This window comes from Cavia porcellus, unplaced genomic scaffold (genome assembly GCF_034190915.1).
Source record: "Cavia porcellus strain 051 isolate PalLab524CR breed Dunkin Hartley unplaced genomic scaffold, mCavPor4.1 scaffold_16, whole genome shotgun sequence".
NCBI classification, from domain to species: domain Eukaryota; kingdom Metazoa; phylum Chordata; class Mammalia; order Rodentia; family Caviidae; genus Cavia; species Cavia porcellus.
This window is the reverse complement of record NW_026947499.1, coordinates 51,877,250-51,892,381: the sequence shown is the minus strand read 5'-3', so window position 1 is coordinate 51,892,381 and position 15,132 is coordinate 51,877,250. Positions and strand designations below refer to the sequence as shown.

The window sequence follows — 15,132 nt, the reverse complement described above, 5'->3', positions numbered from 1 at the left end:
ACCTGAGATTTACATCAGGACCCCTAAGACTCTGACAGATCCCTGCACATGGGGCCCAATATTTCCTTAAGGGTAAAATCTGCACCCCTGAAAGAGACACACAAGTGAGAGGTTAGACACAAACCATGACTTCATTAACAATTGTAGACTTAAATCCACCTGTGCAGGAAAATTTAGTTAGCACATTCACCTTGTGATTTAACAGATACTACTGTTTTGGGTAATATTAATTGTAGCAAAACAATGAAAATATTAAGAAATAATATTATGGTCAATAGGTAGCTAAGAAAAAAATCCTCCATGCTGGCCTTCCAATGATTTTTCACTTCCTCATATTCACAGTCTTGAATTATACCTTCCTACTATGAGTAGGATTGATTTTTATAAAACCAATAGGGTGCATGATATCTGGGACCTGGCCATAAAGGATTTTGCAGCCTCCACGCTCTCATTTCTTGGGTTACTCATTGTAGGGAAAGGCAAGGAACGGAAGCCTCCTGCCGTCTGCTAGCACCACTCCTCACTCACGTAAGTGAACCAACTACCTTGGACAGGTTGCGCTGGTGAAGCCTTCAGAGGACTGTGGTTCCAGTTGGCCATTTGATTACAACTTCATTTGAAATCCAAAGCCAGAGTCTCTAGGAGGTTTAGCCTTGTTGTTTTAAGCCCCTGAGTTTTGAGATATTCAACAATAGATAGCTAACACAGTGGCCATCAAAAGCCAAACAAAACAAGAATTATAAAAGTTTACAAAACAGTAGTCTAGGGGCTGAGGGTTTAGCTCAGCGGCATAAGCACCTGCCTTGAAAGCAGGCAGTCGTGAGTTCGATCCCCGGTACCGATAAAAAGGAAAAAGACAAAAAAAAAAAAAAAAAAAAAACAGTAGTCTAGAAAGACAAATTCAGGAATTTAAAAAAAAATTGGAGACCAAAGAAAATCTGTATCCTATTAGGAAATTTTTCTCACTATATCTTTCAAGAGATATCATAAACTCCTTCAAGACAAGGGCCATGTTCTCTTTGGCTGTAAAACAAGGCTGTTCTTGTTCAAAGACTAATGCATAGTAGGTACCCAGACAGTGAAAGAGCACAGGCTTTAGTGTTAAAAAACTACATGGATACCTCAACTTGCCTCCTGATAGCTAGGAATAAGTAGGTTTCATCATCTACAAAGTGGTAACAGTAATAGCATCAGTCTTCATTGAGATTCAGTGAGACAGATGGGTATCATGCTCTTCAAGGGGCACCTACCTGTGATTGGCTTTCTCTTCTTCCAGAAAGGGGTGTTTGTTAAATGAATTAATGAGTTCATCTCTTCTTGGAGACTTTTGCTTAAGATAAATCACTCCTTTATGCTGCTTTTCTTTCACTTAAAAATGGCAGGGTCTGCACTAACTATTTGCAGGGAACTAAAGTCCCCCTCATGTTCTCAGACTAAAAAAATCATTTCCTTTAACTCACCCAATCTAAATTAGTTCTGCTTGTTATATTCTTTCATGAACTTCATGGTTGTTTCTTCCCTCTGATCACATCATAACTTGTAATTATATATTTAACTGTGTGATTACTGATTTAATCTATTTATTCACTAATTAATTAAATCAAAAATATTTATAAAGCCCTACCAAGTAATACAGGTGCCAGGGAAAGCAGTGAACAAAATCAACAAAAATGTCTTGCCTTTATCTTTCATTTCGGTTCAAGTGACAGAGATTAAAATAACATCAACAGCTGGTTGTAGTGATGCACACCTGTAATCTCAGTATTCAGAAGGCTGAGGCAGAATCATGAGTTTGAGGTCAGCCTACGGTACATAATGAGTTCAAGACTGTCTTGAGCTACATAGTGAGATTCTGTGTTAAAAATAAAAACAAAAACCCCACAACCTCCCCCCAAAATCAAAACAACACTAGACATAATAAATGCATTATTTATTCATTATAAGGCAATAAGTATTATGGGAAAATAAACCAGATTAAGGGGTACTGGAGATGGCAGCTTAGATGAGATGAAAGAAAATACTTCTAATTTTAATATTCAGGGTATAACTTGTTGTTAAAGAGGATGCTTCAGCTAATATTTGAAAGAGGTAATGGTGGCAACTATGAATAATTTTACAACAGAGCTTATCAGGTGATGGAAGTAGCACCTGAGCTACTGTGCAAAGGCCCTGAGGCTATAGCACACCTGCTGTTCTCTAGGACCCATAGAGAACCAGTGTAATTGGAGAAGAGAGAAGAAAGGAGACAGAGTGAGAAAGGAGGCCACCAAGATGATGAGGAACTCAGACCGATTTTTATTCAGCAAGAAATTATCTAACACTAGACATGACCAGAAGCTCCACAAGCCAGTGACTGTGTCAAATTTGTTTACCTTTTTGTACCTTGCAAAAACCCAGTAGCACACCTGGTTAAAGCAAGCCCTCCATTTACATTTAACTGAGGAATGAACAGGTATGAAGATTTAGTGGGCCTCCAAAATATCAGTCACATAGCCAAAAGTTAGCCTGGGAAACCCAGCCCCCCCCCCCCACACACACACAGTTTCTAGCAGCATGAGCATGAGAGGATCACTTTACATCTGAGTTTTGGTATCTTTACTTACAAGCTAAAGATCATGTAACCAACCATCTCCAGCAGAGTAACTGGGAGGCTCAGATAAAACATGCCCAGTGCTGCAAACTGAAAAGGTCCGAAAGATGAGTTTGCCATGGGGGAACTGTCTGGTTATTTAAGCCAATGCTTTACAAAATCAAGTTATTTTACTTTAACTGATCATCAGATTAACTGGGTGGGTCATAACCAACTTTAAGAGAAAAAAATGTACAGCCACTAAGTATGACTTTGGGTAACGTGTGCTTGATTTATATTTTTGTGCTTGGTTAGGTATCAATCTAATGAGGGTTTGGTGTCAAAAGTCACAAAGCTACTGTGAGGGGTATAAAGCCAAGAGAACAGGCGTGTGTGTACAGGGGTGAAGAGTAAGGCAAAGGCTCTACCCTGGGAATCAACGTAGGATTTGAAATCTTACTACTTACTACTTGTGCAACATTTACAATTACCAGAGCTCTCTAATGTCCAATCTTCTCTTCATCTGCAAAGACATGCTTCACTTGCCCAGTAGTATAATAAACAAAAACTATACAACATTTAACTGGCCATTTAATTCACCATTTAAAAAGCTGGCCCAGTGTGGTGGTGCACGCCTACAATCCTAGCACTGAGTTCAAGGCCAGCCTCAACTACAAGTCAGACCTTGTCTCAAAAAAAAAGAAATCTTCCTTATGTTGCACAGTTTATTTTGTATATAACAGGTGCATGTACATTTTTCAAGAGCATACTGAGTGCCTAATAGTTATAGTAACCACAATGGTTAAATAAAGGTACCAAATTTGGGGTTCCTGATACATAACTGAGCTAAGAGGTTTATATTTTGAGTCTCACTCATGTTTCTAAATAAGCTGACATGACAAGCAGTATCATCACTCTCTTTCATTCTGATATGAAGTTTGAAGCTCAGAAAGGGTAAATATCTTGCCAGCTGTCACAGTGAAGTGTACAGCCAGGATGTGAACCCCGGCAGTTTGGTTCCAGAGTCTATGCTGGTCATTGCTTCTTATGCAGCTTCCAGTATGTATGTGTTGCATGCGAAGTTCTGAGCTAGACACTGTATGTGTGGATGGGTGTGTAGATGTGTTATCACTTTAGAGCCTTCAGTCCAGACCAGGACAGGAGGAATGCGGGTATCTATCCATGCAACAAGACAGAGGTAGTACAGTACAAAGAAGGAGCACAGGATAAACAGGTTTTTTAATAAACCTTCTTTTTCAGACCAACACTATTAACATGTGAGATACAGAGCGGACAGGAAAGATTGCTTTGGTTCTTAGAATTCAAGAACTAAGAGATTTACAAAAAGGTCACATAAATGTTGGCGGCAGAATGCAGACGGTAAGACAGAGCTGCCGACATCCAGCCCATGGTTCTTCAGGGGGATTCTGATAGAAAACAAGCCTAAAATTAGCATCTGTCTCTGCTGCACATTGAAGGGAACCAAAACACTTGTTTTAAAAATTATTTTTAAAACTAACAGATGGCATCGGCCACAGAGAGAGAAGTAAGGGAGAGATTTCACTTGCTTGATTTCTGCCTGGATTAATACCACTTGCTCCCTGAACTCTCTAGTCAGAATCCCCAAAACTGGAGATGGCTCCACTGTGGAGCATGTTTTGTGGTCCATTTCTACCAGTAACCATATGTGAGGGAGCCCAGAGATCCATTACCCTTGAACTATACTGTGGTTGAACACTGTGCTATTAAATGTTATGGTTGGCATCTCACTGTCCTTTCATTTCTGAGCACCTAATGATAACTGGTCTGTGCCAGGCCCTGGTGCTGCTGAGAATAATGCGTGGTGCTGGTGTTAAGGATTCGTCAGACAAGCAATAGGGATGAGATACATTTACAAAAGGCATTGTTTCCCAAAACGGGTTTAAAGATAATTTTAGGTAGTTTATAGATGCATATTGTTTTATCTTTCTAATTGTGTTTGCCTTAATGCCTGGTGTGGAAAGCATAACTAAGCATGTTAAGCTCTTGATTTTATATCTATTATTGCTGAAAAAGGGGAATATAATACTTGGAAGCAAGTAAGAGAAAGAGTCAAGTTTGGGTGGGACAAGAGGACATCTAAATGTGAAAGGTAAAGGAGAAAACAGAATTTCAGTCATCTCCCAACCAGCTTCAAGATCTCACATAAGTTTGTCTAACTTAAAATATTTTCAGAAAATATTTTTATTTATACACCATTAAAAATTTAAAATTTCATAGCAAAGCCACAAATGGAATTCACTGTTTCTGTAAAAAGTAAACTTGTATCTGGAATATATCATCTCTACACTATTTCCAGCCTGGCTTCAGAAATCAATTCCTTAAATGGCTTCCTTTTTAAAAATGTCATTTGTCCATGTGCTACCAAGTTCATCGCCTACTCCCTGGTAAAGACAGCAAAGTTTGGGAAACACTGCCATAGGCAATCTAGAGCCAGTCTTGAGCAGAAAGGTGAGTGTCAGAACTTATACTGAGTGTTCGTTTTTGCAAGTCCTGCTATTAGACAGTAAAAGAGCCAAATTGCTGGATACGATACAGGCCTTCCCCGCAGAGAATTTAGAATCTGGTCAAAATGAACATGTAACTAATTCAAACCTTAATTTAAGATTGACTGTGATTAAAGAAACTACATAAAAGGCCTAAGGAGCAAACAATGGCGATGTCAGCTAACTGGATGGAGCCTCTCCTATCCCGACCTCCAATTCTTACCTAATTACCCCACTCCGTAGCTCCCTGGAGTTTGGCTTCATTCCCTCCTCTTCCTATAAAATTACTGCAAATCCTCAAAAGATCTTGCTTATCATCACATCCTGTGCCTTTTATTAGGATTCATTTGTTGGACTCTACCACATAAAAAAATCAAACAGTATTGAGTATTTATTTGTGGTCCAGCTTGGCTTTCTCTCACTTGCTTGGTTTCCTAAAGAAAATAGTCACAGCTCAGAGCTTCCACTCTTCATCTCTCCGGGCTGATGAATTTTGACTTATATTTCTGTCCTCTCCCTCCCTCCTGAGCTCTAGTCAGCTCCAGCTGGCTGCAGGACGTTTCTACGTGGGTGTTCTACTGTCATCTCCAATTAAAAGCTCAGAAAGACAAACTCACCATTTTTCTCTTTAAACTAGCCAGTCTGCTCACCCTTCAAGTGCTTCTCCAAAATGATTGTTGCTGTGACTCTTCATTAGACCATTACCCTTGTCCTCCAAGCTTGAAGCAACTTCAGTTCATTTTAAATTCCCTTTTCACCTCTATCTCTCATATTCAATCAATAAGTTAATAAAACTAAATGTTTGTCTGTCACCACATCATGCAAAACGGCTGGCTGGAATCTACCAAATCTGAAACGTGAGTATGAAGACAGTCTGATTTAAAATGGTGACTGGATGGCGTGTGCAGAATTTATCAGAGAGCCCCCAGATGGGGCCAGGGAATTCAAAGAGACAATATCCCCCCAAGGCAGCTGGAAGTGAAGTGTGACACGATGCCTGAGCAAATGTCAGGGGATACCTGTCACTTTTAATAAGATACCAGGAATGGGGAAAATCAACCATGTGGGTAGTTCCACTAAGTATCATGGACTAAGGTGAGTTGCTATAAAAGTTTGTCTTTTCAATGATTTTCTAATGTAGTTAATAAATTCAGCCTGTCTTAAGTTGCTTCCTCTATTTCTCTCCAGAGAAGTTTTAGTGGAAACTTGTTCGGAGATATGGGGCTTGTCACTCAAGCAGTCTGTCTTCCCGAAGAGGGTAGGGTAATAGTAGTTTTGACTCCATATGGGAAGTTTCCAAAATATATCAGATGATGTCCGATGAGTTCATGCAAATTCACAGAGCTTCACTGAAGTGAACGTATGGTTAAGAACATGTGTTAACACACAATATTGTTTTCCCCTACATTTGACAGCCTTAGAATCATTGTCAGGATCTAACAGTTGATGCTTCTCTGTATTTTTGTTTTAAATTTGTAAGCCTTGTCCTTCCATATAGAGATCAAATTCTAAAGGGCTTGAACCATCTCTTTTTTTCCTTGAGTTTCCACAATATTTGATTATTGAAGGAATATGCAAAAGCCACCATTAAGAAAGTAGAAAGAATCAGGCTGTGTCTCTTTCTACCTGCCTTAGCTCTATATGCTTGGGCTGCATCCCTGGTTCCTTTCCTGCTCTCCAGACTCTCAAATGGCCTTATTTGACTAAGTCCTGACACCCCGCCAGAATCTTCCTGTCTTATTCTCCTTGTGGTGATGAAAGCCATTTTTGCACCATCTTGTACAGCTTACACCCAGTTAGTCTTCCTGGACGCAGGATGACACCTCCCACCTTGATAGGAGCACCAATTATTCCTTCCCTGCAGTTAACACCCGTTGCAAGCTGCTTACTGGATTATAGCCAGTGAGCCATTAATTGGGCCATGAATAAACACCATACTGAAATTGAACCTATCTTTCTTATGAGTATGAATTGGAATTTATGGAACTTGGTGGATAGACAGGGGCAACCAAGGCCATATTTTACACAAGCAGTGAGGAACAAAGCAAGGAAGATGAATCATAAGTTTATTCTAGATCACTTTGAAATTACAGATCATAGTTCTCATGGGCTCCAGTATACCTTGGTCTTTGTGTTATTCTGTTTCATATGATCCAATGATCCATGAAATACCAGCCAAAGCCTCTTGCATCAACCCTCTAAAGTACAGCCACATCCTTAGATACTATTGCTAACATGAGATGAATCTGTGACCAGGACCCCTTGGACACTCCTGGACTCAACAGACATGCTATCAGGGTTCAGTTCTGCAAGTGGGAACCTGCACTCCTCTCCCTGTCATGCTTGCATTCTGAGTTGATGTTTCTCCCAGCATGCCTTGCAACTGAGTTATTGCTGGGCCATGGCAGCAAATTTGGGGAGGAAGTAACTTCTGTCCTTCAATGACTCATAAAATCTAATTCTATTTTAAAAAAAGAGGTACATATGTTCAATTGAAAAGAAAACAGTTAAAATAGATGTTTTGCTGAAGAAACTTAACTGCCTGTGCCCACTGGCAGTTGGGAAATTGCGCGAATGTGCCGGGCTGACAATTGTCCCTGAGAAAAACTGCAGAAAGATTGGAGGAAATATAATTCTCTTTTGCCTGTATAGCAAGGTGTTCCCCAGCCTAACTATTAAAGGAGGCAACCTCTGTTTAATGCTTATTATATTTACCCACAGTATCTTTTAATCGTCACTTATTATGATCATTCTAAAGATGATGAAATCAAATTCAGAACAGTTTAGTGAGTATACAGATGCCTCACAGCTAAAAATCACAGATCCAGATTATTCTTACTAAGGAAGACACATTGCTGCCTGCTTCAGAGATAATTCACTGAACCCCATTTGCCGAAGACCAGTTCATTCAGTGAGTAATCTCCGAATATTCAACTCCTTTCTGAAAGCTTCTACATCTATTTGGGTCTTGTCATCTTGTGGCATGTTAAACAAATATTTAACTGCTTTACTATAAACACTCCTGAGATCATATAAAACTAAAGAAAGACAATTTCCCATAGACCACTCTATAAATCAAATGACTATTCTGATTTATCCAGGCCCCCTTCTGATTCTTTTCCATGCACACATTCAATTTTGACACATTTAGAATAGTGTATTAAATAGAATTTAATTTCCTAAATTGTCTGTTAATATTGTGCCAAGCATATGTTTGAAAAATTTTAAAATCCAATTTAAGTATATTCCTGATATAACTTTGATTTGCTAAGCAACTTTTAAAAAAATTAAGTTTGCATCATATTATAAATGACAAAAATCATTTTGTGTATTACTGGATATTGCTTGCATTTTTATCATTTTAAACATGTTGAAGGATTTTTAAAAATTCTATTAGGATCTTCAATCTTCAAAATTCTAAGTCCTCAGTGAAAATTTTAAGTGTATCAAATTTGCAGCATGTTATACTAGACTTATCACTCTTTCAAAGATAGCTGATTCATAAAGGAATTCTGGGTCACAAAATACAAAATGACAATCTGCTCAGGCTACACTGGCCTTTGCGCTGCTCCTCAAACACGCAGAGCATGCTCCTGCCTCTGGCATTCACACTCGCTCTTCCTGCTGTCGGAATCGCTTTGCCCCCAGATAGCCTTATGCCTTGCTAGCTAGCTCTGCTCTCTGCTCAAATGTCATCCTTATCAGAGACAACTTCCTTGATGATCCTATCAAAAATAGCATCTCACTGCCTCAGTCCATGCATCTCTATCCCCTCCACTTATCTGTCTCCCCCATTAGAATGTAAATTCCAAGAGAACAGAGACTTTATCTCTTTTGTTCACTGATGCGCCCCAGATGGTGATGCAGCTGGAGCCTGACATGTTTAGTTCAACAAATAAATATTTGTTGAGGTAATCAATAAGCGTTAGCACCCTCTGAACACCAGCGGCAATGACCTAACTTGTAGGGATATTGTCTTTTCTAGCCCCCAGAACCCCATCTGAAGCACTAGTTTGAGGTCAAGGGCATCAAACTCAATGACTTGCTTGTACTCAATATGACAACAAACAAGATAAATGTTCCAATGTTTTAAACACTTATTACAGTGAAATACACATTCTTATTAGAATACCCCCCTCGATTCAAGCACACTTATCCAATCATTCCTGCCATTTTCAGTAGTACATTCAGTAGTGCCATTTTCAATGGTACAGGAAGTCCTCTTTTGTGTCAAACTGCATTGTTGTGCATGCCTTCATGTCCTGAAATAATACAAACACTTACTTTTCATGATTATTTTGACTCTGGGGAAGAGCCAGAAGTCACATGGTGCCAGATCCAGTGAATACGGTGGATGAGGACCACAGTCTTTTTATTAGTCTGACTTTCCATTGGATGGCACTGGGTAGCAGCAGTCATAGTATTATATACGTGAAGACATTTATAAGAAAAGAACTTCCAGAACTCAGAAAGTGGCAAGTGTAATAGGGAATATTTTGAGGATAATTAATGGCAGTATGTCTTCTACTATAGTAAAATATTAAAATGTAAACGCACTGTATCTTTTAGTCACCTCTTGTTTGTATATAGTGCTTACTAAACTTACTCATTCTGATGGAGAAAATTTACCTAATTTTTGCAATGCATATGCAGGCTAGAAGGGAGACTTTCATAGGCGAAAGAACATCCAGAGAGCCGTTCAGGAAACCTGAGCTCACATTCTGGGATCCCCACTTATCCATTAGGTAACCCAAGTCACTGTTATCTTTCTGGAAATTGGTTTCCTTTGGACAGAGATATGGGAAGTAACACTCAGAATGCTCTAATGAAGATTACAAATGATCATGATGGTGATACTATTTTATAATCCAGAGGTATGGAAAGTATAGCAAAGCTTTCCCATTCTAGAGCTCTGGAGTCTTGGAATAGATTCCAGCTCCACTGATGACTGATTGTATGTCTTTTGAAAAACTTTTATTTTTTATGAGCATATATTTATGTAGCACTTAATGATCACATTCCTTGTGGGGTGTACATGTACATAATGTACCTCAGTTCCTTTTTCATCCCCCCCCATTTCTTTTTTCTTTTTTCTTTTTTTTTTTTTTTTTTTGTCTTTTTCCTTTTTATCAGTACCGGGGATCGAACTCACGACTGCCTGCTTGCAAGGCCGGCGCTTATGCCGCTGAGCTAAACCTCCAGCCCGGAGCAAAAGATCTATCTTCCTACTTTCTATTATCTTTTCTTTTGCTCATTATTTATACTTTGGTTTTCTTATATGAGAGAAATCATGCAATATTTAATCTTGTGGGTCTGTTTTACTTCACTTAACATAATGGTCTCCAGGTGCATCCATTCGTCCACAAATGACTGAAATGTATCTTTTTTCATGGCATGAGAGTACTTCATCATGTAAAAATACTATGTTTTCTTAATCTATTCATCTGTTGACAGACATATAAGCTGTTTCCAACATTTAGCTATTATGAATTGTGCTGATATTAACATGGTTATGTATGTGACATTGTAATATGATGTTTTTTTAACTATAAGCTTCTTCACAGCAAAGGAAACAACCAGCAAAATGAAGAGACAACTTATGCAATGGGAAAAAATTGTGCCAGCTATTTCTCAGAGAATAAACATCTAGAATATATTAAGAACTCAAAAACCTTAGATACTCCCAAATAAAAGACAATCAAAAATGGGCAATGCAATTCTCAGAAGTATACATGGTCAATAAATACATGAAAAAAAAGTTCAGCATCACCGGTCATTACAGAAATGCACATCGAAACAACACCAATATAGCAGTTTATTCAAGAAAGAATAGCTATCATCAAGAAATCAGTAACAAATGTTGGCTAGGCTATAGGAGGAAAGGAAACTTTCTGCATCGTTGGTGAGAATTAAACAACTATTATGAGAATCGGTATAGAGATTCCTCAAAAAACTAAAACTAGAAATAATATTTAACCTAGTTATTCCCCTTCTATGTATCTGAACAATTGTTTGGCATTGCGTAAGTTACTACATAGTCTAAATGTAAACTGGGATTCATAACAGCACCTCTCCAACAGAGGTACTGGGAGGGTACTTTGAGATAATGCAATGAAAGGGCTTAGCATGGACAGCGACAAACTGGGGTGCTCACTGCTGTTCACTGATGCTTTTGGTTCTTGTTTAGAACACTACACCATCAAGGCCATCTTAGTATGGCTCAATACAATATACTAACAAAAGGAAGGCTCTAAGTTCAACTGGCTGGTGACTCAGGGTTGTGTCTAGGGATAACTTACCATGCACACTCAATCCTTAACCCTTTTGCCTGTCAAGTGGAATATCAGATAATCCGTTCCATGGAAAGATTTTTGTATAGCTAGAATAAAACATTTTTGAAGACCCACATGTGGCAAATGCTCAGACAGAAACTAGTTCCATCTCAAAGATGGAGAAACCAAGGGCTGGAGGCACTATGTGACTTTACTGAGCAGGTTAGAGGTGAACAAGGGTGGGTTAGAGCACAAGCTCCTGGTACAGACTATAAACAGGCTGGTTGGTGAGGATTCTGTCCTTGAGATGTCAGGTGAACTACCAGACAGGTGATCTGCACTTAAGACACCATATAATATAGTGCATAATTACAAGGTCCTTTGGAGGAGATTTTCCTGGATTCAAATCCTGACCCTGACATGTGCCAGCTATGCAGCCTCAGTTCTCTCATCTACACTCTGGGAATGATGGAGAGATTCATAAGAGTTGTTATATACTTGAAATTGCTAACTCTGTGCCTCATATAGAGTAGGTATTATGATGCCTTAAAAACAATTTAATTCATGTAAAATTAAAATCTATGTGCTTAGCCAAAAAAAAGTGAGAAAAATGTAATTTAAATTGGGGCATTTCACTCCACGAGCATATGTGCAAAACTTCAGGTGAGATGGATTGGGGTGTCTGCTCTTCCCTCAGCCCGCTTCACTTAGCCTACTAGGCTTCCTGCTTACAGTGAGTGCATTGTTTCAAGGATTTTCCCTCTCAAACAATACCGCCCCTAGAGCCAGGTCAGTTACTTCACATGTTCCTTGAGTAGCAAGAACTCAGTCTGGTCTACCCCTAGCCTTGTTGGACTGGGAGACTTTGTATGGGTCTCCAACATGATGTCCTTCACCCCCATGCAGGACACAACTCTACTGAGCTCTTGCATGCTGGAGTCTCCTGGCTGTTCCTCTCTCCTTCGTGGCAGGTGATAACTCCTTGAGGTTACAACCAGAGTTCTGTATAATTTCCATGTAATTCCAGTACTTACTCTCTACTGTCAGAAAACATATTGAAATACAGGTGAGTGAGGTAGCTCAACACTTACAAGCATAACCTCAAATTCACTCTCTGTTGTCATTATCAAAATAGTCAGCAGTGAACAGGCTAAACTTTAATGAATATTAATCATAAGTGCTCCTAATCTCAGCATAATCAACTGAAATTTAAAACTTCTGCTCCAGGTTTACTTGGTGTCTTCCTTAATAAGGAAATTTTCTTCTTAGCACATTTAGCAGATTAAGGCTGTCCTTCTGATGGTGCACAAGAGTTAATCTGTGGACCGTCACATACGTATAAGGAGACAGTACAGAATGGGAGAGTACCAGTGGTGGTGAACCTACCGCATGTGTACCTCAGTGGGCTGTTTTGATCAAGGAAAGCTCTAAAAGATTCCCCATCACTAATTGAGAAGTTTAAATCCTAGAGGTTTAAGTCCTATCTCTGTTACCACCTGAATACCTTCAGGTCTTAATTTCCCAAGGTAAAGTTAGAGATTTTAGACTAATAAGAGAATAAATTCCTGAAGATAAATTTAGAGGTTTAGATCCCCTTTTCCCCTGACTTCACCAAGTCCTCATATAAGTTATCATTTACTTGATACTTTTATGTACATTGACCCTTCTTGCATTCAAAATATTTTATTTTAAAAGCAAACTCTAGTCCGTCTTAGAGCCCAATTGTGACCAAATTTATCGTCTTGAAAACTGTTAAATAAAGGAAAATATCAAGCACTTATTTTACCTTTTCTATATGAACTGGAGCATCAGGGAACCAACATGGGGAAGCCCCTCTTTATAAAGCACGCCAACTAGGAAATGACAATAAAACAATCTTACAGTATCTAACAAATCAATGGGTCGAGGTACTCAGTGTTAACTGCTGCCAGTGTCACTAAGAGAGACAACTGGACATTGTGTGCCTTGGATGGAAGAATACAACCACCAAATTACAGGAAATAGAGGAGAGAGGAAGCATGTTGAGATGCACCAAGGGTACACAGTCAGCAAAGCCCAGAGTAAGAAAATGCTATAGACCAAACATCCCAGGATCTTCAGTAGGTAAAAGAACAGACAAAAGAAAAAGATGGAAGAGATAAGAGAGATCCCTGAACACTTATAAGACACATCAAACTAGATGCAAAACACAATAGCAGCCCATTTCACATAGAAAATGGGCTCTCAAATCAGATGTAGGTTGAGAACTGAAGAAAGTTAAGAGTAATCTTGAAGAATCCCTTAAAGTACTTTTAAGTTATTAGGCCTGTAGCCTTTGGAAGCCACAACTGCAAGAATTAACTTTGTACCACTTTGCACTGAGCTCTGTCCTTTTCCTCCTCAGCTGTAGAGGTCAAGGACTAATGTGAACCAGACAAGAGTAAGGATTTACCCGCAGGGGTTGCTCTTGCTTTCACAGACAGCTGGAATCACAGGCAACGGCAGATAGTACACAAATGTTTCCTTCTCATCTTGGCACCCTGGCTCTAAGCTCAGTGGCTCTTGTCTACGACACTATGCCTAGCTCCAGCTGTCCTCCTGAGGCTCTCCTCCCAGCCACCCATTTTCAAGGGGCTCAGCAAAGGCCTCAGGCAACCTGCATAGATGTACTGATGCATTTTTTCCAAAGGGTCTGAAGAAGTGACTGTAACGATCTGAGGCACAGTCTGTGGGCCTCTGCATTGAGTTCCTGTCCCCAAGTTACCCCTTGCTGTTAGAGCAAAGTTCTGCTCTGTTGATTATAAAACTAATTGCTTGAGTTCCTTTATCTGAATTGGGACAGTATCTGCCTCAGGGGAGAATGTTTCTCAGAGGCAACCTTGGGAATTCTCAGTTGACTCCCCTCAGCCCAATATCTTTCTGTTTCTCGAATAAGAAGAGTCTAGGTGCCTTGTTGGGTGGGCACTATTGGTACAGCCTTGGCTAATGCCTAGGGGAAACCCAGGAGACAGCTGTTCAGGCCCACTGGACAAGTTACCATGGTCTGGAAGCAGGAGTGCAGCTGGGTCAGGAATGGTGGCTTCCCCGGTAGGGCCAGCACCCGCTTCTCCACCATGGTGCACTCTACATCATCGTCCTGGATCACCACGTCCTTCTTCAGGATCTTCACAGCATAGAGCTCATCTGTGCCCTTTCGTTCTGACAGCATGACCTGGAGAAGAAAATGACGGCATTAGAATAGCTAGAAAGGATCTGGGGGACAGCTGTGGGCACCTGATTCCATTGAAAATGGCTCCCAGCTGTGCAGAGATGCTCTTGGCTAGCTCAGAGACAATGGATGACACTTCCCATCAACCTCATCCTTTGAATGGTTGAGCCTACTCAAAAGAGGAAGATTCCAGGAAAAGTGACCAGGTATTGATTCCTCTGGGATATGTAACAATGCCTAGACAATATGGCTAGAATAACAACCCTATGAAAAAAGTATCTTTGCCTATTTTATTCAATGGCAGAGCCCCAGTCCCTACAATAGTAGCTGGCAGGTAGTAGATATTCAATAAAGGCTTACTTAAAGAGGTAATGAGTGAACGTCTGATAAAACTGCATGTGGGACACTTGTTCTTGTATTCATCCAATTATGCAATGCTCTTTAGGAGCCTGCTAAGTCCTGGGGAAGCAGCAAGGAAATAAGCAGACACATTCTCTGACCCTAAAGTCCAGAGAGGAAAAAAGACTTTGGACAATTAATTAGAGGGGTGATTACTGTAATATTTTAACAACTTCTCCT

The 15,132-nt window shown here is 39.7% G+C and overlaps 1 protein-coding gene across 2 annotated transcripts in view; it reads right to left on the bottom strand.

The window, feature by feature from the left end:
• Prkcb (protein kinase C beta) overlaps positions 1–15,132 on the bottom strand; it is a 310,851-nt gene that overhangs the window by 44,368 nt on the left and 251,351 nt on the right. For both annotated transcript variants that reach the window (XM_063226675.1, XM_063226676.1), the window contains exon 10: positions 14,383–14,556. In XM_063226675.1, coding sequence (XP_063082745.1) covers positions 14,383–14,556 — 174 coding nt within the window. The remainder of the gene's footprint in view (positions 1–14,382; positions 14,557–15,132) is intronic.